General features: G+C 33.5%; 1 protein-coding gene across 12 annotated transcripts in view; it reads left to right on the plus strand.

Annotated features, from left to right (window-relative positions):
- Positions 1–25,011, plus strand: part of NAALADL2 (N-acetylated alpha-linked acidic dipeptidase like 2) — a 1,365,504-nt gene that overhangs the window by 770,951 nt on the left and 569,542 nt on the right. For all 12 annotated transcript variants that reach the window (XR_002338111.1, XM_021071192.1, XM_021071188.1 and 9 more), the window contains one exon: positions 1,437–1,556. Coding sequence is in view for 11 of the 12 variants with exons in the window: in XM_021071192.1 (XP_020926851.1) it covers positions 1,437–1,556 (120 nt within the window). In the remaining variant the exon portion in view is untranslated. The remainder of the gene's footprint in view (positions 1–1,436; positions 1,557–25,011) is intronic.

The following is a 25,011-nucleotide window of genomic DNA, read 5'->3' on the forward strand; positions in this document are numbered from 1 at the left end:
GATTTGAAATGGGCTTTAAGGTATTTGTAAATTTATTACAGGTGCAAATGAATGTAATGGCTAAGGAAATATTTTGTGCCAGGATGTTTCCTCGAATAGTTAGATTTATCAGTCTCTTGTTAATGTTCACATGTTCTTCAAATGAGTCTTCTGTGAAGGCCCTTTTGAGTACAGCTGGCTGAAGTTCATTACCTCAGCCAGAGAGGAGTGACTTCTTCCTCTCCTTTCTTTCACTATTTGCCACTGCTAACTTTTATTAACACCTTGATATATAGATATGTGATTGTTTGAAAAAGCACATTTGGTATTATAATTTTATCATTGGAAAGCACAACAGCTATTATTTTAATAATAGGAAATACAGAAAGTAAAGCTGAAAGGAATCATCGTGGCTATAGGAATATATTTGATGAAACCCACAGGGCAGTACTTTTCAAAGGATTGGTGAGGGGAAAACCACATCTGAGGTTTCCCATTAGAATCTCCAGGAAGGTAGGCAATTCTTATATTAATAAAAGAAGACTTACTGAAATGAGAAATATTGAGGTTAAAAAAAAAATTCTAGGGAAGTAGGGGAAAGTGACAAATAGTTGTTTGGGATGATATTCTGTAGTCTTGAATGCCGATGTTGTACATGTGGTTGTACAGATTGTATCCTGCATAATCTAGGGGGTTGTCATTCACAGCTGGATATATGTACCTCCTGAACAGCTGTTAATCGTGAACTTTTCCTTAATTTGGATGACAATTGAGAATCTTTGAGTTATTTTCAAGTCTGAGAATGGTATGATTGTTGTCAAAACTTAAGGAAATTAATTTTGCATTGTTTTATAAAATGATTCAAATTCCAGAAACAGGAATGTAGAATATACCGAACTTGGTGGTTGGTTAGAGTCCTAAACTGTATTTGTAATTTGTTTAGAAGGGAGAGGGCAAAGCAAAAATGACTCTAAATTTTTCTGTCAAGTGACTTTTCAAAGAAAATTGTTGTACCCTGATAGAAAGACCATGATTAGGACAAGAGCGAGACCAGTTCTCCTTTAAATATATATATATATATATATATATATATATATATATATTTTTTTTTTTTTTTGTCTTTTTGCCATTTCTTGGGCCGCTTCTGCGGCATATGGAGGGTCCCAGGCTAGGGGTCGAATCGGAGCTGTAGCCGCTGGCCTACACCAGAGCCACAGCAACTGAGGATCCGAGCCGCATCTGCAACCTACACCACAGCTCACAGCAACGCCGGTTCCCTAATCCACTGAGCAAGGCCAGGGACTGAACCCGCAACCTCATCGTTCCTAGTCGGATTTGTTAACCACTGAGCCACGACGGGAACTCCCCTCCTTTAAATATTTTAGGTTACTATGGGTGATTTTATTATACTAAAATTCCTCTGACAGGGCTTTATTTTTCTTTGTCTTCTCTTTCAGGCTGAAGTCATTGATGTGAGTTATGGAAATGCAGATGATTTAAAGAGGATTAAAAAAATGAAAAATGTAACAAATCGGATTGCACTCCTGAAATTAGGAAGATTGCCTCTACTTTATAAGGTTGGTCCAATGGCTGTTATTTGATGGTGTGACTATTTTGTTCATTTGGAGTTACATGTGCTTATGTGCATCTGGGAATATGAAGAGAGAGAGAAGGTGGGTGTATGTGTGAGAGAGGGTGCAGGAAGGGAGGGGAGAGACAGAGAAAGACAAAGAAGCATAGGAAGATAGATTTTCCATTTTGGAAAATCTTTACATTAAGATTTCTAAGATACTGCGAGTTTGTGGGACCTTCATAAAATTGGCATTCTCTTCATAATGCCTCTCTGGAATGCTAAAAATGAGAACCATAGGGTCCTCATGATGTCTGCGACACTTCTAATCTATTATCTAATTACCATTTGCTTTATGTTAGACTGGTATCTTGCTGATTTACACTCCTTAGTGATTAATTTTGTCAACTGTATAACTTTACAATTACTGACTGTGCTTAGAAATTTAATTAAAACATAATATTCTAAGGAGAAGTACAATTTTGATTTATTTTATTTAAATAGAAGTTTATTAACACTCATCCACTAGATGCATTTACATAATTAAAACAGTTCAATCTAAGTATCTCATAATGAGCCACCACAATAGAGTCACTACTGCTCATTCTCACTTCAATTTCTTTTTCTATTAAAAAAGAATGGTCAGTGTAGCTATGTAGTTATGTCACTGAAACTCTCTGCTTCTGAAGATACATATTGCATTTCTCCTCTTCCAAACCTGTATGAGTTTTGCTAATTCCCAGGACCAAAAACGTTTCCAGAAATCTGTTGGCACACTCTGTAAGGACACAAGAGAATATTCTGTGCCTGTTTATTTTTTTTTTAGTTATCTTTCAAGGATGCTTTTATACTTAAATTAATGTCTGATAGTAGAGAACGGGCCAGAAGTTTTAGATAGTCTTGAAAATATACCATCTTACTAATTTTTTGTAGGATAATTTGTCAATATGTATTAAGAGCTTTAAAATAGTAAGCTTTGATCCACTAATTCCATTTTAATCCATACATTCTAAAGGGGAAAAAGGAGATGGTAAAAACAATGATGACCAATGATGGGACAAAATGTTTGAAATGATATATACATCCAGTTTAGATTTGAAAATTATGCTATATTTGTATAGCTGAATACTATACAATTATGATGTAAAGAAAAAACATTATTTTTATTATGGTTGATTTAGTTTGATTTGTCAATTTCTGCTGTACAGCAAAGTCACCCAGTCATACCTATATATATATACTCTTTTTCTCATATCATCTTTTATCATGTTCTATCACAAGTGATTGGATATAGTTTTCTGTACTATGAAGCAAGAACTCATTCTTAGCCATTCTAAATGTAATGGTTTGCATCTACTAGCCCCCGAATCCCAGTCCATCCCACTCCCTTCCCTCCCCCTCAGCAACCACCAGTCCATTTGCTATGTCTATGTGTCTGTTTTGTTTTGTAGATATGTTCATCTGTGCAATATTTTAGATTCCACATATAAGTGTTATCATATGATATTTGTCTTTCTCTTTCTGACTTAACTTCACTTAGTATGAGAATCTCTAGTTGCATCCATGTTGCTGCAAATGACATTACTGTGTTCCTTTAAGGGCTGTGTAGTATTCCATTATGTATATGTACCTCATCTTAATCTGTTCATCTGTTGATGGACATTTAGGTTGTTTCCATGTCTTGACTATTGTGAACAGTGCTGCAAAGAAAAATATTTAATGCTATGTGAAAATCCTCAGAAGTCAAACAAATAAGTTATAAGGAAGACATTTGTAATTATATATAAGTATTAATAATGATTATTTTATTGTTATTTCCAACAATATTAGAAATATGGGTAATTACTTTTCTAAGCATTTTTATGTATTTTCACAATCATCTACAGATTACTATCTGCAATTTGTAGTTGAGTATCATTAGTTCATGAGGAAGGAAATAAGACAAGAGTACACTCTTTCAACAACAGAGGGACAAGAATATGTCATTTTATATTAAGGGTACAGTTTTGACCATAGCATGAGACCAGACATTCTAATTATTTATTAAGACAAATGATTCAAATTTCTTAGAGACTATTTTATTGCTAATAATTATAAGGAGTCTTCCTTTAGGTGTTTGGGAAAGAATATTCTTTTCTAGATGTTTTAAAAGTGAAGTGAGAAACAAAGTGGAATAGACTCACTTATCCATGGGGGATATGTTCCAAGATGTCCAGTAGATTTCTGAAGCCACAGATAGTGCCAAACCCTGTGTACACTTTTTAGTGGTACATATGTACCCATGATAGCATTTAATTTGTGAGACACAGTAAGAGATTAACAGTGATAACTAATAATGGAATAGAGAAGCTGTAACACTGTACCGTAATGAAAGTGATGTGAATGTGATACTGTCATAGTCACTCTGTTAAACTAGAGGACTGCTTGGTGAAGAATTGGCAGGGGGCCTATACCACACTGGCAAGGCATGACTCACATCCTGGCTGGATGGAGTAGTATGGCCTGAGATTTCATCAAGCTACTCAGAACAGCCCACAATTTAAAACTTAGGAATAGTTTTTTTCTGAAATTTTCCATGTAGTATATTTGGACTGTAGTTGACCACAAATATCTGAATCCTCCGAAAGCAAAACTGGATAATTGGGAGCTACTGTAATGTTTCTTTGGGTACATTACATGAATCCTACTTGTTCAGCCTAACACTAAAATGTATGACTGAATTGTTTATGGTAGAGGCCAATTATATAAATCAGGTTAATGGAATTATGGATGATTTCTACTTGTTTATATTTTTCTGAATATTTGCTGATGTGTATATATTTTGTAAGAGGAAAAGTCTAAACATTCACATTAAGATAGGGAACTTAAATTTTTTCCCAGTGGTGCTTATGGGAAATATCCAAAATCCCATTAGTAGATAATAGGTTAAAACATAGCTAGTTTCTTTTTATTTGACATCTCCAGAAAATATTTAAATTATGAGACCATTTGGCAATGTCTACAAGGTGGTGAATTAGTGATTTGTCTATAATAAGACACAGTTATTAAGAACTAGGTACATTTTCCCTGATCATCTTTCTTATAGGCCTATGAAGGGTTTTATCAAAGAGGTCTATGCAGAATTTCCCTCTAGACAGAGCCTTGCGATAAAATTGGCATTACGTTCTAGGCAGAGAAGACAGGGTATCCTTTCTTTAACATTTTAAATTCCATTCTATGCATCTCTGTTTTCTGTGGATTTTCCCAGAGATTATGGGATCATTGATGCTACATCTGTTAATATACATTATACTATTAACAAAAAAGATAGCATGGAGGAAGTTCCCTTGTGGCTCAGTGGGTTAAGGATCCAGCATTGTCACTGCAGTCGCTGGGGTGGCTGCTGTGGTACAGGTTCCATCCCTGGACTGAGAACTTCCATGTGCTATAGGTACAGCAAAAAAAAAAAAAAAAAAAAAAAAAAAGCAAGCAAGCAAGCCTGGAGTATACAAGTTATATAGCATGATTACACCTAAACTAGCTTCACCTGTCCGTCAGATACATTCATATTCTGAGGCTAAAATTAGAAAGGGAGGTAATAGAGTAATACATTTTGGCAGAAAAAGGCAGAGGACCAATTGACTTCTATGTGAATTACAACTGTTAATCATGATTCTTAATGAGCATCTGGACTGGAAACATGGAACTAAATGAGTAAAGAAAAAAGTTAATCTTATTTTAACTGTGCAGAACTTACTAAATCATAATTTTAAAATGACTCTGGGAGGGGAATCTCTAGATCTGAGAGAGAGAGGGCAAAGGGGAAGCATAATTGTGCTATTATCTCCTAAAATGAGTAGAATATAATCTGTAGCCAGGAAGGAGGAGATCTCATTAATTTTATCATAAATGCTATGTATGTGTTAATTTCATCTCTGAGAAGGGATTGATGAGAAAATCCCCACATTCTGCAGCAGGAACTGTAAAAGGCAAATGACTTCTAGCTGTACATCTTAACATGCACACTTTGTTTGCTGAAAGAAAGGGCCAAGTAAGTTCTTCAGAAATAGCTTGTGCTAGCTTCCTTAAGATTAAACCTTAGAGGAAAGACTTCAGGTGTCTTTTAGCTTTATGTTTACAGCAGTTTATTTGATAAGAGAGTACTTTAATTCTTTAAGCTACAAAATAGTCTTTTATATGTCATAATGGATCCACTCAGATTTCTCTCAGTGACAATCTGAGACATAGTAAAGCAGATTCTAAAACTCTCACAAATTGCCGAATTGCTAACTAAATAGCTCCCTAGTATGAAATTTATTTTATAAAATGCAATAAAAGTATTTGGCTTTCTTTTAAAGTCACTTCATAAAAAGGAATAATAAAAAAAAGTCACTGTGTACTCCATGACAACTAGAAATTGAGTAAATTCCACTGAAATGTGGAAGCTGGGCCATTGTCTGGGTCCACACCACATGTAAGTCCCCAGTCTTTAGAGGAGTCAAATTTGCATATAATAAAATTACAAATGAATAAATATCTTATGCCTTTTGTGCATGGTGAAATTACACATAAAAACTCCCAAATGTTGTTGCTATTTTTTTTTCATAAAGAAGTAACATACAGTACATTCCTAGTACTCACAACAGTTATGTAATAAAATACTAGCAAGTATTAGCTGTTTTTTTCATTTTCCTCATCTGCTTTTTTATCGCAGTTTTAATGATTTAAGAATCCAAATAATTCTGTAGTTTCCTACAAACAAAGAAGTTTCCTGACTATTCATTAGATAGGCCTTATATTTTAATATCAATTGTGTATTATTTGGCCAGTATATGTCTTTTTCATTTTTCTTCTTTTTTTTTTCTTTTTTTTTTTTTAAGGGCTGCACTTATGGCATATGGAAGTTCCCAGGTAGGGGTCGAATCAGAGCTGTAGCCGCGGGCCTACCCCACAGCCACAGCAACGCTGGATCTGAGCTGCATCTGTGACCTACACCATAGCTCACAGCGATTTTGGATCCTTAACCCACTGAGCAGGGCCAGGAATCAAACCTGTGTCCTCATGGATACTAGTCAGATTCGTTTCGGCTGAGCCATGATGGAACTCCCTGGCCCGTGTATATCCTAACCAGCTTCCACTCAAGTCCATAAAGCATGCTTCCACATGCTCTTTGGAAGAGCCTGGAGGGAAATGAAAGGTAAAAAACAATTGTTAAGTGTTTATATTTTTGAACAGATTGTTTCCAACATATTAGGAGAAAAGTAAACTTCTTACTATTTGAATTTTTTTTTTCTTTTATTTTCCCACTGTACAGCAAGGGGGTCAGGTTATCCTTACATGTATACATTACAATTACAGTTTTTCCCCCACCATTTCTTCTGTTGCAACATGAGTATCTAGACATAGTTCTCAATGCTATTCAGCGGGATCTCCTTGTAAATCTATTCTAGGTTGTGTCTGATAAGCCCAAGCTCCCGATCCCTCCCACTCCCTCCCCCTCCCATCAGGCAACCACAAGTCTCTTCTCCAAGTCCATGATTTTCAAACCCAACTTAATCTACAAAAGAAGTAAATTTAAAACATTGATTTGGAACTTTGCTGAGGAAATCTCTATATTTGGTGATATACCATTCAGTGTTCAACAAATGGACAATAGTAAGATTAATAAGAAATTCTCTAGGTAAAGTAAATGCTGAGAAGAACTATATTTTAAAAACTTCTGTAAAGTGTTTGCACGCCTTTCCTATTTGCTGACATATACTTTAGTTTATTTCATTTACTCCAGTCTCCTTTTTTTCTGATGACATTTGCTCAATCCCTGTGAAGACTGCATTCAAAAGAATGATTTTTGCTTATTTCAGTTAATAGAAAGCAGCATTTATTTACTGTATGTGATAGAAGTTTATGATGGTAATTCCAAAATTTAATTTTTTATTTCTCAAAATTCAAATTGATGCATTTAACTAATAATTAGCATCAAAAATCTGTGATACCTAGTACAATAGTACAGTAATGTGTATAAAAAAGCAAACCAGCATTTTTGAAGATAAAATATCCGTTATGTGTGTATGTTATGTGCACACTGGTACAACCTTATGTGTCCTGTGGTAGTGAGACTGGGAGGATAGGAAAGACAAGAAACACTCCTTCCTTATTGAAAATGTTGATGCATTATAATTTTTCCCAGTACTGATGAACCTAGCAGATCTATTTATATGATTATCAATGAATATTTCAGATAAAAAATTTGGTGTCATTGAATGATGTGTTGGGTGTGGTTTTCTATGTGGAAGCACACATGCTTCTTGATTAAGATAATTTTTGAAGGCATTTTATGAACAAAAAATGTGAGCACTGTCTTTCTACTTAGGGTATACTTGTTTACTGGCTGATTTAATGAGGCAGTCTATACCCTGTGGCTCAGAAGTCATTGCAAAAGACCCATGCTCCGTATTTTGTAATTACAATACTCCAGAGCTCCTCTGTTGGTCATGGAAAACATGGTCAGGATTAGAACACAACATCAGAAAACAATGGCTTAATGCATTTAAAAGCCAAATCTGCTGTTATTTTTTTAAATCAGAATGCTTTCCATTTTCCACTGACTGACTTCCGCTATTCTTCTGAATGACTTAGACCAAATATTACCATATCTGCAAAAGGTAATTTTTGTTGAACTGCAACTTTAATCATAAGTTATAATGAAAAAACTTTAGAAAGAGTTATTATTCTGCCACTTAACAAACAGACTTTAAGACAGTGAATGTAGAGCAAGAATAACTAATTGAACAGTTCAGTTCATTATTCTAATGTTAAAGTACTGTTCATGGCTTAAACCCACATGAAGGTATGTCTGTAAGTCTTCAAAGTTACTCATGAATGATCCCCATAATTTGGAAGTTAGACCTGCATTTTACCTACACGATTGTATAATTTAACCACATTGATCATTTGGATTTTGTGAAATCATAAGAAGTGACATCATTTATTAGAAGGTTAATTTTTGCGTGTATCTTATTGTGGTATGTTAAGCATAAATAATCCCCACACATTCAGCCTAGATTAGTACCACACGAAAAACTGCTGAGCATTTTTTTCTGCTTAACTGTAACAGTGTAAACTAAGAAAAGCAAGTAAGAGACAGAAGACAGAGACAGACAGGATGGAAAGATAGAAAGAAAGAAAACAGCAGTTGATCCCTCCTAGTTTACTCCCTAAAGTTATACATGTTTCAGAAATCTTTTTTATATATTACATATCATTCTAAAAATCTGAAAGAGTAAGATTTAGATATTTTTTAACTTTTGAGGCATTATTAGGATGCACCAATATAGATGTCTCTGTGGTAATAACAACTGCTTTGTGGTAATCCTGTGCTATCCTTTCACATTTCAGCTTTTCGCTCTCTCGCTGTGTCTGGTTGATGATTTCCATTTTTTTTTCCCCTACTGCAGACAGATATCCCAGTCCTTCCAGTGTGTTGTATTTGTTCTGTATTTAACAGGTGATTTGTTTTGAATAGTGAAGCACAGCATGGTCAGATGCAAAGATGGTAGAGACAACTCAAGTTCAAGCTCCTCTGCTTGATGTTTATGTGACCTTAGGATATTATTTAACCCCTCTGAAGTCTTAGAGTAGTTTTTTTCTTTTTTAAATCTCTACAATGATGACAAAAGTAATCCAAAGTACAGGGTTGTATGAGCATGAAATCTTAAAATGCATGCATAATTGTAATAAATATTAGTTATTATTAGTAAGCCCTTAAAATCTAAATAAGATCTAAAAAGAAAGGACATGAATTTAATAACATCAGACCTCTCAAACTTGCAAAACTGAACTGAGTATAATAATATAAGATAAATCAATTACAGGTATGTGGTCTCAAGATTGCACTTGGCATTGTTTGACAATGAAGATTATGCAGATACCATGTAGCATATTTGAATCTCAAGTAAAAAGATTAAAATTGCCTCTAATTATTTTTGTAGAATAAGGCAGATAGAAATAAATGAAAATATGAATGTTAAAAATAAATATAACTTGACTCTTAAGGATTAATATAAACAATGACCTAACAGGATATAGATACTATATTTAAAAAATAATATTTTAGGAAATGAAACTGTATTACATTTATAATACAAATTTTAAATTTATTTTGAAAGTCGAGGTATCATGCATTGTTCAAAGAACATAATGAAATTGCCTACATCATACTACAGTTGTAAAAATTAATCGAAATAATACATATTAGTACTTAACACAATGCCTAGAATATACCAAGTACTCATTCAAAGAAAGCTAATATTTTGTTTAATCATATCAACATCATTTATTAAATAGTGCATTTTTTGCTTGAATTCCATTTTCTTAATGATCACCATTGGCCAAAATCTAAGATCTTGTCATTTACTAATTTGTATAATCTCAGCCTTGTTGATTTAAGTATCTGGGTCTCAGTACTTCAGCAAAGGGTTTAGAGTTTAGGGTATTTCAGGAACGATTATGATATTGAAACTTTAATTCAAGATTTTCTTACATGTTTGAATTGAGAATATCAGAAAACTGACTTGAAGATTTTGTATATTTCCCTTCACTTCTGCATTGATATTTCATAGAGGTCATGGATGTTAACAAATTTTTTAATTAAAAAATAAGATCCTTAGCTATATAATAACACAGCTTTTTATTTTTTAAATTGAATTATATTGGATTATAGTTGATTAACAATGTTGTATTAGTTTCAGGTGCACAGCAAAATGAATCAGACATACATATAAATATATCCATTCTTTTCTCCCATATAGGTTATTATAAACTATGGATAGATTTTCCTGTGCTATACAGTAGGTTCTCCTTAATCATATGTTTATACAGTACTGTGTATGTATTATTTTCATCCTCCCAATGTTATACTAACCAAAATTTAAAAGAACCTACTTGATGTCTAATTCACTATCTATACTATTATTCAGCATTTATTACATACATATAATTCACTATTATATAGATATATTTCACTATGAGGCACAAAGTTCTTTCCCATTCTTTTTTTTTCCATTCACTTTTTTTCTGATAAAAATAGATTATTACCTTGCTTAGGAACATGTTGTTAAGGGGTCCTAGGCAGCAACTTGTTTTTTACTAATTTATTGTTGCTATAAAATGTGTAAAGACAAAGTTAAATTATTTCTGGAAGGAAACATTTTGCAGAAAAAAATACCTATTCCTAAAATTTGTTTAATTAAAATTATAGCTACATAATATATTGTATGTAGTTTTGAATTCAATAGAATTTTTGTAACAAATTAACCTTTAATAAGATATAAAACCTTAATGTAGCTACACAAGCTTAAAATATTTTCACTTGAACTTTGAAAATAATATACATGCAATAAAATATTATTTTAATAAGTAATTATTAACATAAGTTAATTTATTGTGCTCATAAATATTCATTAAATTGCTTTTTAACAGAAAATATGTTTTTACTGTATTTATGCAGAAGTTATTGGAAAGGTTTTATAGCCCATATATATTATAGTTAAGAATAAGCTTTTGTGGTTTTAATAAAAATGTGCAGTTTGAAAAAGCCTTTCTATTACAGGTTTTGAAAAAGTTACTTTTCTTTACTTGATTTCCAATTCCAAATTTCATGAAATCTTTACATCAATTTTGTGTATTTTCTCTTGTAATACATTTTAGATTACATTTGGTAATCTCATTTAATATAATAAATTTATTGTGAGTTTTATTAAATTAATAAATTACTGAATATTATTGTCATGCAATATCTAAATTTTAAAACCTTGACAACCTAAGAATTTCAGTCATTATTGGAATAACTCCATGCTTTAAATCAATTTTGTATTGGAAAATTTAGAAAAATTAAACTGTCTCTATAATCCCAGAAATATATATATTCTATAACCATATACCTAAATTTGGACTAATTTTTGAAATCAAAGAACTATAAGCAGATTCTGCAAAGAAAATTTTGTTTGTTCTTCAGTTTTCAATTACAACTTTTTTTGTTTTAATCTAAATCTATTTTGTTAAAATTACTATCCCTGCCTATTAATAAAGAACATGCTTTTTTTCCCATGAGTGCATGTCAATTACCCATGTCAAACTTCTTTCATAATTCTCCTACAAAGACATTTTCCAAGTAATTTTAGGATAAACTTCATTGTGTATGAGTTATTGAATGAAATCCAGGAGCAGCCCTTACAGTTCTAAGATGCCATGCTTAATTGACACTGGTCCAATACCAGAATTAATACCTGTTCTAATACAGTTTCTTTGCTTTTAAATAATAGCATATCTGTAACTAAATAATAGTACAATTAGATGATGGCATTATAGATATTAAATCATCTCTGATATGATCTAATTCCTATCTATATAAATATAATTTATATTATAATCTAATTTAATTTTAGTTTTGTTAAGAAAAGGACAATTTTAACACTTTGCCTTATATTTTGGATGATTCCAAACTCTCTTCTCAGTTTTATAAACTTAACAAGTTCAAGGATTCTTTAAGAGTAGAACTTGTTTAAAAAAATTGTAATCTTCAGCAGATTAAAATGGAATTGGCTTATTCACAAGTTATTATTATATTAATCAAGATAGATAAGCATTGTTCTATCCATTTCTTATTTATTTTTTTGACTTTTTTCCATTTCTTGGGCCACTTCCGCGGCATATGGAGGTTCCCAGGCTAGGGGTCGAATCGGAGCTGTAGCTGCCAGCCTATGCCAGAGCCACAGCAACGCGGGATCTGAGCGGCGTCTGCAACCTGCACCACAGCTCACGGCAATGCCAGATCCTTAACCCACTGAGTAAGGCCAGGCATCGAACCCGCAACCTCATGGTTCCTAGTCGGATTCGTTAACCACTACGCCACGACGGGAACTCCCTGTTCTATCCATTTCTAATCCTTCCTTAGAAGTTGTGTGACTTCATATCAAGTTATCTAAACTTTTCACATGTGTATGATGTGCCTGGATGGAAATTTTGTTTTAATTTAGAATAGTAAACAAAATGAAGCAAATTAGCCCATATTGGCTACCTGGTATGATGTGTACTGACATATTCTATATGTTTTAATACTTGTAGTTATTGCTTTCAACATGTTTTCATTTATGAAAGTCTATTTCAAAATAAACCAAAGACAGGAGTAACTGCAGGATATGATTCTGATTGGATCAAACAATTTATTGATAAGATCATTGATAAAATAATTTCTCAAATTTTCAAACTTTTCTGCAATGTTCTTGGGTTCTTTATTGGCTGCCATTCTTAGGCAACAAAGCTAAATGGCATAAAGTGTTTATTGCTCAGAGTCAAAGAGGCCTGGAAAAAATAGAGTAACTTTTGTTAGAAACAATTAAATAAAACATAGTAAAAAAAATGGTATAATGTAGATTGTGATTTGCAAAATGTATGTGAAGTTATCTTTCTTGGGTTTGTGAAAAGCCCCCTGTATAACTTACTAGCTAGGTAGATTTATTTTCTTTTATTTGTCTTGGCTTTATCATATGAGTGCTTTACTTAATTATAAAACAGATAAAATTCCTTATAAAAATAAGGTAGCGTATAGATCAGGCAGTTGATAAACCAGTAGACACATGGGTTTTATAATTAGTTCCAGGTGGTTTAAAATTTTGATCAGAAGTTCCCATTGAGGTTCAGCAGGGTAAGAACTCTAGATAGTGTCCATGAAGATGTGGCTTCTATCCCTGGCCTCACTCAGTGGGTTGAGGATCTGGTGTTGCTGTAAGCTGCGGTGTAGGTCACAGATGCCTCTTGAATCCTGCTTTGATGTGGATGTGTTGTAGCCTTCAGCTACAGCTCTTATTTGACCTCGACCAGGGAATTTCCCTATGCTGCAGGGGCAGTTGTAAGAAAAACTAATTAATTAATTAAAGTCTGATCAAATAGAAAATGACCTTTTGCCCTGAGACTGTGAAACACATGCAAGCAGATGACACTTTACAAATAGGCAGAGTATGAGACCCTGTTCATATGATTTGGGAGGTTTTGAGGAGGCCTCTCTGGCTTTAATTATATCCATTAAATGCTGGAAATTAGAAGTGACTTCTTCATATATTTAAGGGGAATTTTGTTAAGATTTCACTATACATAAGATAATTTACAAAGATCTTATTAAAAGGTAATGGCTATCAGGTAATCCAATATCCTTAGCATAGGGAAAAGAAAGGGATACTTTAGGTGATGGGACTTGAAGTAGAAGAGGTGATGGCAGGTAGATTTGAATTTGTCATAATTCTGACACCTGAGATGAGCTGAGTAAGGTTTGAAGCACTGGTATCTGAAGGCTGGTGGCAGAAGTGAGAGACCATGTCCCTCTAGCCTGGAGAGGCACAAGGGGCCTGGTTCCCCTCCCAACCTCCCCTTCAGTGGTCTTCAGCCATGGCCAGTAGGACATGGCTGGTCCAGCCCTGGAAAGGCTTGTGGCATCAGTTGTTCATTTATACTTATAGTAAATTTCCTCTTTATATCCCCTGGCTAAGGTATAGAATCTGATCATTTATGTGGGCTTGGGATGTGAGCTCAACCACTTAATTGCTGTGAGTCAGTCTTCAAACATTTTAACCTCTTTAAGACTTAATTTTCCTCATTGTAAAACTGGTATTATAATAATAGTCGTCTAGCTTATAATAAAGGCAATAGATGTTCATTATTGTTGCATTGTAACCAGGTAAAGGAACAGTTATTGTCACTGGAGATGTTGAAAACATAGTTCCCCGAATCATATCTGTGTAACGGTGTGATTTTTTTTCGGATATATCATCTCATATAAACACTTGTAATCCTCACAAAATCCTGGTGAAGTAGGCGTGGTCACTGCTCTATAGTGAGTAGCTAAGTCTCTGGGACTGAGTGTCTTAGTGTCACACATTTATTAGACAGCAGGGCTATAGCTGCCATTCCAAACCCACTTTTCACAGATTATTAATTTATTTGTATTTATGAAGGAATGTTTTAAGATAACCTTTTCTCAGATATTAGCACCACTGTGGCTTCCATCATGGTTCTTCATGACTAAAGGAAGAATTTTCAGATTAGCTTCATTACTTTGGTTATGGTTCAGAGTGAGCAGGATACACACGCAAAATAAAGCAAATGTGGAAAAAAAAATCTGAAGAAGTCAAGTAATTAGTATGTGAATGGTAATCATACTCTATTTTAATTTCAATTGATTTCTTAAAAATTTTGAAAATAAAAATATCAGGCGAGGATGATGTTGAAAGTGGGCTAAAAATTCTCAACAGGTGCCTGTAAATGTCTCTGTTTTAGCATTAACTAAGATTCCCCCCTCCCTGGCAACTGATAGGGTGAGTACAGGACATGCTTTCCCATTTACATGGGGAGTCTTTCAGGGGGCTTCTGCCCTTAGTCAATCAGGTGTACTGGTCAGAGGACCCAGATTTACCAATTTAGCTGTCCACAATCTGACTTGATTTCAGGAGTAAATCATGTCACTTGATATTCTTCTTGCAAAGAGTTGTAAAAATCAACTAGTGGATTGGATATGGTCATTAAGGTTAAATCACTCTTCATCCACATTGATTGAATTTTGGTGTTTTTATCATATGACTGACAGCCAGGAAGGCATAACCCAAGGCACCCAAACAAAAGAAAGCTAAACTGAATTGGTGTTGAATTTATTCCCTACCAGAGTGCCTGGTGAAATCATGAGATACTTGTATATCTGAGCTCATTTATTACTAGAGAATAGTTCTCATTAACTTCTTCGGGAAAGTGTTGCCATTAAATCTTATCTTGAATGAGAGGAATTTGTAACTTGAAAATGTTTATGAATATTTCATAAGAATCGTCTTAGGGTGCATGCTTGTATGTGATAGACTGGCACAGGTTGACAGATATGTGGAATATTATAATGGCTTGATGGATGCATATGGAATGTTTAATGAGAAAGTGAGAAGTACCTGCTGGGCTCCTGAGAACATCTTCCAATACTATAGCGATTTTTGCTCTCTTTAACAAAACTCTTTCAGAAAAGAATAGTTTCTAATTTTGAGTTGAAAATGACAGGTTTTTGTTTAGTTTTTTTTTTTGTTTTTTTTGTTTTGTTTTTTTTTTTTTTTGTATTGCACTGATGAGATCTACAAGTTTAGAGGGAGGGTTAGTGATTTATTCTTTGTTTATTTTTATTAAAACACACTTTAAAAATACACATCTAAGTAAAGTGGATCTTAATGAGTAGGCACACTTTTTTTTTAAGTGGGGATCTTATATAATTGTATTCCCTTACTGCTTTGATATCTCAGAATCCCAGAGAAATTTTAGTTACAGAGGAATATGAATACCTTGGCCCAATGCAGCCAAAAAAGACCAGAAAATATCAGGACAGTATCATTAAAAATAAATAAAAGCTGGAGTTCCCATCATGGCACAGTGGAAGCGAATCTGACTAGAAACTATGAGGTTTCGGGTTCGATCCCTTGCCTCGCTTAGTGGATTAAGGATCCAGCGTTGCCATGAGCCATGGTGTAGGTCGCAGAAGCAGCTGGGATCTGCAGTTGCTGTGGGTCTGGCACAGACCCGCAGCAACAGCTACGATTAGACCCCTAGCCTGGGAACCTCCATGTGCAGCGAGTGCGGCTCTAAAAAGATGAAAGACAATAATAAGTAAATAAAAACTTGCTGAATTCATTTTATCAAGAAAATATATACAAAAGTTGAAAAATGATCTGTCCCAGTCACAATTAATAGAACCCCAAGGTAGATTTCATTTGCTCTATTAAAAATAGGTAGAAGATTTTGAGGAATCAATTTAGAAATGGTTAGTGGATCAGGACAATATGATGCATTATTTAATTGGAAGTGACAATCTGAAGGAAAGAAAGCTGAGGAAAAAGTTAAACATAGCTTTCAAGCACATGGAGTTTTCACGTGTCATAAAATTAGGAGCTGTTCCAATCATTACAGTGGTTAAAGCTATAAAACATAGTCTTCAATTGCAGCAAAATATTTTTAGGTTACACATAAATAATTTTCTAAAATAAGGCTGATTAAATACCAGAAACGGCTTCCAAAGATAGCTGTCCGAGTTTGCTTCTAGAACTTTTAGAATACCTAATATTTATATAATATTTCTTGATTCATATTTATTAATAATATAAATCTTTGATAATTCACTCTAAGGTATGGAGTTATATGTTTGTTTAGCATGTGTTGTGTATTAACTATCTTTATCTTTATGCCACTTTAACCCCTGATAAGCAAACTTTCAAATGAAAAATAAAGCCTATAATGTTACCACACAGTAGTAATGAATTTGTGATCTAAGAGGCTGAGAAATTGGTCTTCTCTGAAAGCAGTGGTTGAGGCATTTATGGACTCATTTGCTTCATTCTGGTAAAAGATGTTAGACCTCTTCATTCAACCTATGGTAAATTTTATATTTTTTAAAATGTCTGCTTCAGGAATGCATTAGTTTAACATGAACCTTTGCTTTTAGTAAATTAGACCATTTTTTTTGTAGGTTGTTAAGAAAATTAGTTTATTATATTTTTAGTAAAATTATGTAAATTATTCATCTTTAGTTTAAAAAGAGGACTGTGTAGGTGGATGGGTAATTTGTATTTGTGAAGCTGACCAGTATTTGTGCTGCTCTGGTAGGAACAATCCCTGTTGAGACTATGTCAGTATTCTGGAAAGATTGCTGCCACTCCCCACATCCATAACTTGCTGCCACTCCCCACATCCATAACCTTAGCATGATCATAAAGACCATTTTTTCAGGCCTAGACTTGATTTTTTTCTGCTTAAAATCATTTGTAACTTCACCAGAGTAAAGATAGATCACATTTCATTTTATGATAATTATCAGTTATTTTGATAATTTTATAATTCTGACTTTCTCAAAAGGAGCTGGACTAACAATGCATTCCTGTGCAGATTCCCTCAGTAGACCTGGAAAAGAAGAGCATTTAATCCCAGCCACCATGTCTATCATGTATTTTCCTCATAGGAGATGAAAGGTTAAATTGTTTGAAATGTGCTACTTATGCTTGAGGTTATCATTTTAGTCTCAAGGAATCTCTGTGTCACAGCTAAGATTAATTAGCTTATTGGATCTGATTACCGGGGACCCTGATTTCTGTTAATAGCCATGTTTATCATCTTAATGTCAAATTTGCTTCCAGCAATTTACTTGATCACATAAATGTATGATGCATTGAACCTGCTGCATTTGACATCAGATAAATATTGAGTGTTGAGAGGCTTACTTGTGTTGTAATATGTCATCCTTGGTACTGCCCTCTCTATCCCACAAAATCATTTAAAGTATTATTTTTTTTTAATGTAGAAGATGTATCTGGGAAGACTTGAAGATCATATAATCGGAATCATGTTTCTCATATAAAGTGGGATAATTCCATCTGCAATTCTAGGTTCTTAGAAGCCTAATTTTATAAGTTATTTAATTAGTTCTCTTAGGTTGTTTAACCTGACTTAAGGTAAGGCACTGATCATTTTAAAGTATATCTTTTTCTAATGGGGGAATAACTATAATAAAAATGTGAGAAAAGTAAACATGATCATGACAATATGGAAATAACAACAAGCAGATAAATTATAGATCAGGATAACAAAAGGAAGAATATTTTTATTTATATTTTATGTTTCTCTATAGAGTATTCATTTTTCATAGGTCTACCTCTAAACATTAGCTAATTTTAAATCATGGTTTGGGAATTACCCTCATGTCTCAGTGGAAATGAATCTGACTAGCATCCATGAGGATGCAGGTTCAATCCCTGGCCCTGTCCAGTGGGTTAAAGATCTGGCATTGCCATGAGCTGTGGTATAGGTTGCAGATGTGGCTCGGATCTGGCATTGCTGTGGCGTAGGCTGGTGGCTATAGCTCAGATTCGACCCCTAGCTGGGAACTTCCATATGCCTCAGATGCGGCCCCAAAAAGATAAATAAAACAAGATGATGGTTTGATTCAATAATCTTTAGTAAATTTACAGAGTTGTACAACCATCACTCCAATCTAGTTTGAGAAATTTTCTGTCACCCAAGAAACCTCATGCCCCTTTGTAGTCATTCCCGGTTCACACAGCCAACCTTAGGAAACCTCTAATCTATTTTCCATCTTGATAGATTTGCCTACTGGTAACATGTCATATAAATAGAATCAAACAGTATGTGGTTGTTTGTGTCTGGCTTCTTCAGTTGGCATAACGTTTCTGAGGCAGCTCCATGTTGTAGCAGGGATCTGCACCTTTTACTGCTGAAGAAATATTCCATTATTTTGAAGTTCCCCCCTGTTATCCTTTTGCCCACTGATAGACATTTGAATTGTTTGCACTTTTTGGCTATTATCCCTGATTTCACTTAGCCCCTCCGTGAATGGGTCAGATTTCTAACAGAATCATCCTTATTTTTGGCCCAAGTGCTGTGTCACAGTGGCATTAAAGACTTTAAAGCAGCAAACATAATAATAATAATAATAATAAAATCATGGTTTATGTAGTTTAATATTAGTTTCTCTTAATGATTTGAATGTATTTTCCATTTTAAGTACAAGACATGTAGGCTTCACATTATTCGTGCAGGTTCATGAATACATAGGAACATGAATGCTTATTTTGGACTGAAACATAAGTATTTGATAGAAGGCTTCATTTATTTGTGTGTTTGTTCTTATCTGACAATTCATCTCCCCACATATGTCCACAGACATGAAAAATACACTGAAGTTTAACTTGGTAGCATATTTTCAAATAACTAAGGTAGTTTATCTTTGTATAATTATTTCATTTGAAAGTATTTTATTATAATGCAAGTTTCTTATTTCAAGTCAATGCCAAGGATTTTCAATTGGTAGACTAGGTTATTTTCCATATTAGAATCTTGTATTTTTATTCATTTAGGAAATATGATCATTGTAGGATTATCTATAATAAATTCTTAACTGTAAGATGATATACAAAGAAGTTAAGAAACTTAACATGGATCAAACAGTTGTTGCATAGATGAAAAGGAGACCACTTATTTTCCTTTTTATCCCTAATGTGAGAGTATTTCATAATGAATTCTCAGTGTGTGTGGCAGGGGCACAAGTGTGTAAAGAATTGATATTTCTGTCACCTTTTGGATATACATCTGTGATAGATATAAAGGTTGTTTCACTATTTTTCATTTATACATTTCTGTTTAAAATAAGTATGTTACTACTATTTTAATTTTTTCACAAATTAAAATCTTGCAAATAATAGGCTTTTCTTTGAATTATTTCAATGTTTTAGGTAGGCTGATTATAGATTAATAGTTTTGTTGATTATAAACGTATGTTTCCCCAAACACTCAAAATAGCATAATATTACAAGAGAAAGTAAAATAAATGTTACATGCATAGTATTTTGGATTTAACACTTTGAATGATATTCTACTTGGAAGTTGCTAAGTCAAATTTTAGAATATTAGTGAGCTATGTGAACTTTGTTTTAATATGGCAGAGTTCTCTTCTTTCATCTAAAAGAGTACCATTAAATTAATTAATGAGAGATGGGAACTTAGCGCCTAATGGCATGGGGTCCAAAAGCAAACATTTTGGGGCTTAAATCCTGGTTCAACATTATGTCAAGAGAATCACTTCATCTACAATTTCATCTATTCATCTTAATATAATTCTTGCCACAAAGTATCCAGTAAGTGAACTGAAGATAAACTAATTTCATAATGCTAGAAGCCCATTTTCTCAAGTGAGAATAGACAAATTTAGCCCATAATTTTCACATATTTAGAGTTATATTTTGATACTATCAGACATTCTTTCCTAGCTCTTGAAGATGATTCAGAAAAAGGCAATATTATTTGAGAAAAACTTGTCAATGATGATACTAAGTAACGCTCCTCATGAAATTCTAAGAATTATAACATGAAACACCTGCTATTTCTCTCAGCTTTGCTTTACTAGCTAGAGGTCCTCAATGCTTGCTTAATTTTTACTAGTTTAACAGCACCTCCATCTTTTGAAATGATGGCAGTGAAGACATATTAAGGCTGTAGAAGTTGTTCTGGTATTAGAAAGCAGCCGGAGTGCAATGATGGCAGAAAATCAGATGTGAACATCAAAGGCCACATTCCAAGTTCATGATGTGTAAACAAGTTTTTACTAATTGAAAAATGTATAAAAACTCAGGCAGTTTCTGAGAACCTCATTCCAAATAGCTGGATAAAATATATATTCATCTAAAATAAGTAGTTTACTTAATATTTTTAGGAGGGCCTTAAGATTTTCAAGAATAAGGAATTTTTTTTTCCTTGTATATTCCTAGGAAACTAAAATCTCACATGTCCCTTCCATCTATACACAAGTGTGGAGTTCATTTACCAGGATCACTGCAGAGAGTTGTGCCAGTCATCCAGTTTCCATCTTGTGGGGCAACAGTCACAACAAAAACATGAGGAATTTATATATTTTTTATAATCATTTTCTGTCTGACAGCGGTCAAGTGTCTCCTACCAAAGTCAGTATATTTTGACAAATTTAGCCGAGTGGAAGTCAAGTGTCATGAATACATTTGTCTTATATGTACCTCTACCTATGTGATATCTTGATACATACTAGTAAGAGCTCAAAATTTACCTCATATGGAGTTCGCATCATGGTGCAGTGGAAACAAATCTGACTAGGAACCATGGCATTGTGGATTCAATCCCTGGCCTTGCTCACTCAGTGGGTTAAGGATTCAGCATTACCATGAGCTATGGTGTAGGTTGCAGACGTGGCTCAGATCTGGCATTGCTGTGGCTCTGGTGTAGGCCGGTGGCTACAGCTCTGATTGGACCCCTAGCCTGGGAACCTCCATATGCTGCTGGTGCAGCCCTAAAAAGAGAGAAAGACAAAAAAAAAAAAAAAATTACCCCATATAAAATATGACATATTCTAACCCTAAGATACAAAGAGCAAATGGAATCCCACATGAGAATTCTAAATATTATGCCTAGGCTTTCAATAAAGTATATTAGTACTCTTTCAGTTGTTATTATTATTAAAAATACTAATTATAAGAATTATTTTAATAACATAATAATGATTATAAGAAAACTCTTAAGGCCATTTCCTTTTCTAGACTTTAGACTGCAATTCTGATATCCACCAGAAGTTAGTATGGCACTTACATGATGTAAATAATTTTAATGCTATTTTTTCTTTAGTTATAAAATAATAAGTTTCAACAAATATGCATCTACATGAAAAAATTGCTTCATTTTATTAAGAATTATGCCCCATAAATATTAGTAATTCATTAGATAAATTTCTCTGAATATACATGAAGAACAACATAATATAAACAAATTTATTATAAAGTACTTTTTATCTATTGTTTGAGCATAATTGTTTCATTGTTAAACTAACAAGACCCATTTCTCTTTGTGGTATATTTAAAAAATAATTTATGCCCTAGCAAAGCTTTGAGAATCCCCTTGCAAATGTATTCTTTAACATAGCTTTCAGCAGTTTTTGGCAATAAAGTGGTTTTGGCAAGTCATGTGAATATGACTAAGCAAATATGAAAAAAATTTTAATACAACTTTTATGATTGGAACAGATAAAAATAGAACTCTAAAATTAAAGATATATTTTTAGAGTATAATGAAGTTCAGCTTTCCTTAACACGAAATCTTATTTCATCTTCTGATCTCAACAAAGCAGTCAAACTAATTTGATTAATCCTTTTATTTACCCACTGACCTCATCCTCCCACCCCATCCCCAATTCTCTATTACAGAAGCATTAAGGAAGGAATGCTAACTACTACTGGCTGGACTAAATTCTAGTCAACATTTGTATGTATCCTTAAGGCATAGGAAGTTCCCAGGCTAGGATTCAAAGTCAAATCGAGCTACAGCTGCCAGCCTACACCACAGCTCATGGCAATGCCAGATCCCTGACAAACTGAGCCAGGCCAGGAATCAAACTGACATCCTCATGGATACTAGCCACATTTGTTTCCACTGTGCCACAATGGGAACTCCAGAAAAAATCTTTATAATTGTGCAGGGTAAGACTTGCATTGTAGTTAATCAAAGATCAAGGATATTGAACCAATAATATTTACCACATACTGCACCACAAAATTAAATTTGTGTTTTGATTTTATAAAATAAGCTTGCTTTGTGTCCAAAAGTATCCGTATTTTGACTGATACCAATAATAAATTTTATTTTGAGATAATCAATACAAAGTTCATAATCCTCTTCTCTGAAAACCATAAGATCATGGCAACGCTGTAGAGTTACAAACCAATACAGGAGAAAAACTAAAGAATTAAAACCACTATGTTAATCTAAAAAAAGAGCCATATTTCCAGATATAGAAGTATCTTTATCCAGTGTCATTCCTGTTAAATCTACATTTCTTTCAACAAAATGATCTTTTCCTTACACAAAACTGATCATATCAGTCTATTCTTAAAACTGTCCAGTGGGTTCCCATTGTCATAGAGATATTCTCCACTGACAGAGATCAAAAAGGCTGGTATTACTTGAAAATCCTTTAATATGACATTTGTGTAATTCATCTTGCACAACTTCATTTCTTCTTTTAGATTCTGAAATATACCACTTACTCTCCTATCTCAGAACATTTATTCATTTTGTTTCTTCTACCTGGACTTTTTGACTCCTATATTTTTTTCTGCACAGATCTATTTTATCTTCAGATTATATATTATTACTTCCTTAAATAATGCTTTCCTGATCCAAAAGAATATACTGGGCCTTCTAAAGAAATAGTTCCCTGTTCTCTTAACAATTATCACTGTTTATAATTTAATGTATTTGTGTAACATTATTTAGTATTTGACCTCCTTACTAGAAGATAAGTTCAAAAAGGGAAAGATGTTCATTTTTCTCCACTGTTATACCTTAAAGCTTTTAACAACATGCCTAGTCCTTTAAATATGTTAGGTGTTTCTCAAAAATCATGTGCTGATTGAATGAATAACTTAATGAGTGTGTCTGGTTAACATATGGGAAAAAATTCCAAACCTAACTCTCTTTTCAGTTCCCAAACTGCTTCACATTAACTGGTTGAGTAGCAAGGTCTAACCATTTTATATTGTGAAAATTCAAGGGGACAAGTAGAATTTTAGCCAGTGTAGGATTAGCCAAATCCTGACTGAAATAATTTTGAAAAATATAAGCTTATCCATAGTGTGCCAAATTTTTGATAGATTTGTAACCCTCTATGTGTCCTTTTTTGCTTCAGTGTTTCTTTGTAAAAATCAATTAAGAACTCTGTTCTGATGTGGTTGTGATTTTGCAGTATACAAATGACATATTTGTGTGACTTCATTGAAAGTCAATCCTTTCCACAGTCCTGTTTTTAAGGGATGACATTCACTGTACATATGGGTAAACTGAGGTCCTCATTAATTATTTTTCAAGTATACACTTTAGGAGGTGGCAGAACTTAGGCTGAAGGATTGGAATCTAGAACTGGAGACTCGTGCTCTTTTCCAAGTTCAATTTGTAGTAATTTAATCTATCCAGGGAAACATTTATCTATGAGGTCAGGACTATCACCTTAAAAATGTAGCCTCTGAAAAGGACAGATTCTCTTTTTGCTGTGATGTTTTCTGCAGTACTTCTACATACCGGGTCGAATGAGTGTACAATTTCTTCCTTTTGCATAAGTTCATGCCGTGTGTCCTTCATCTCAGAAGGGCTTAATCATTCAACTATAAATTAATCTACTACTTGCAATTAGAGCTTTCCTTTCCTCTTGGAAATAGATGGATCACCAGACACACTCCCTACAAGTAATGCACTATTGACAGTGACAAGTCAGATACAAAAAGAACCTTCAAACTTGGATTCATTTCATATAGAACCCTAGGGCAAGTGGATATTTACTCTAAGCTAACTGCAGAGATTTATCCTTATTGCCAGTGTACTCATTGAAAATACTCAAATATTGTAGCAAGAGCTCTCGAAAAAGAAAGCACATCCTACTATCTAAAAGGATTTACTACTTATAATTCTGCCTGAAAGCTAAACCTCCTTAAGGTGGATTTTAATGTCAGTTTTCATTTTAGATTCATATTTCAAAATTGATTCTTTTGATTGAAAATATACCTTTAATTGAAAGGGTAAGAGGTTTTTGTTTTGTTTTTTGTTTTTTTTTGTTTGTTTGTTTGTTTTAAATTCCCATTTGGGTTAAGACACATAGTATAGCTGTTGCTTTATTATATTCCAGGCATAAAATCATATATTTCTTCAAAACCACACACTTTAATTCCTAGTTCAGACCATCTGGGCTCTTTTTTATGGCAGAAGATGTTACATGATATTTTATTTCTTTCTAAATTTGGAGCAGAAGAATGATCTAGATGATAATATTAGGGCCAGCATGATTAAAAAATGACTGAATTTTACAACAATCTGTAAATAAAATCCTCTCCATA

This window comes from Sus scrofa, chromosome 13, assembly GCF_000003025.6.
Source record: "Sus scrofa isolate TJ Tabasco breed Duroc chromosome 13, Sscrofa11.1, whole genome shotgun sequence".
In the NCBI taxonomy this organism is placed as follows: domain Eukaryota; kingdom Metazoa; phylum Chordata; class Mammalia; order Artiodactyla; family Suidae; genus Sus; species Sus scrofa.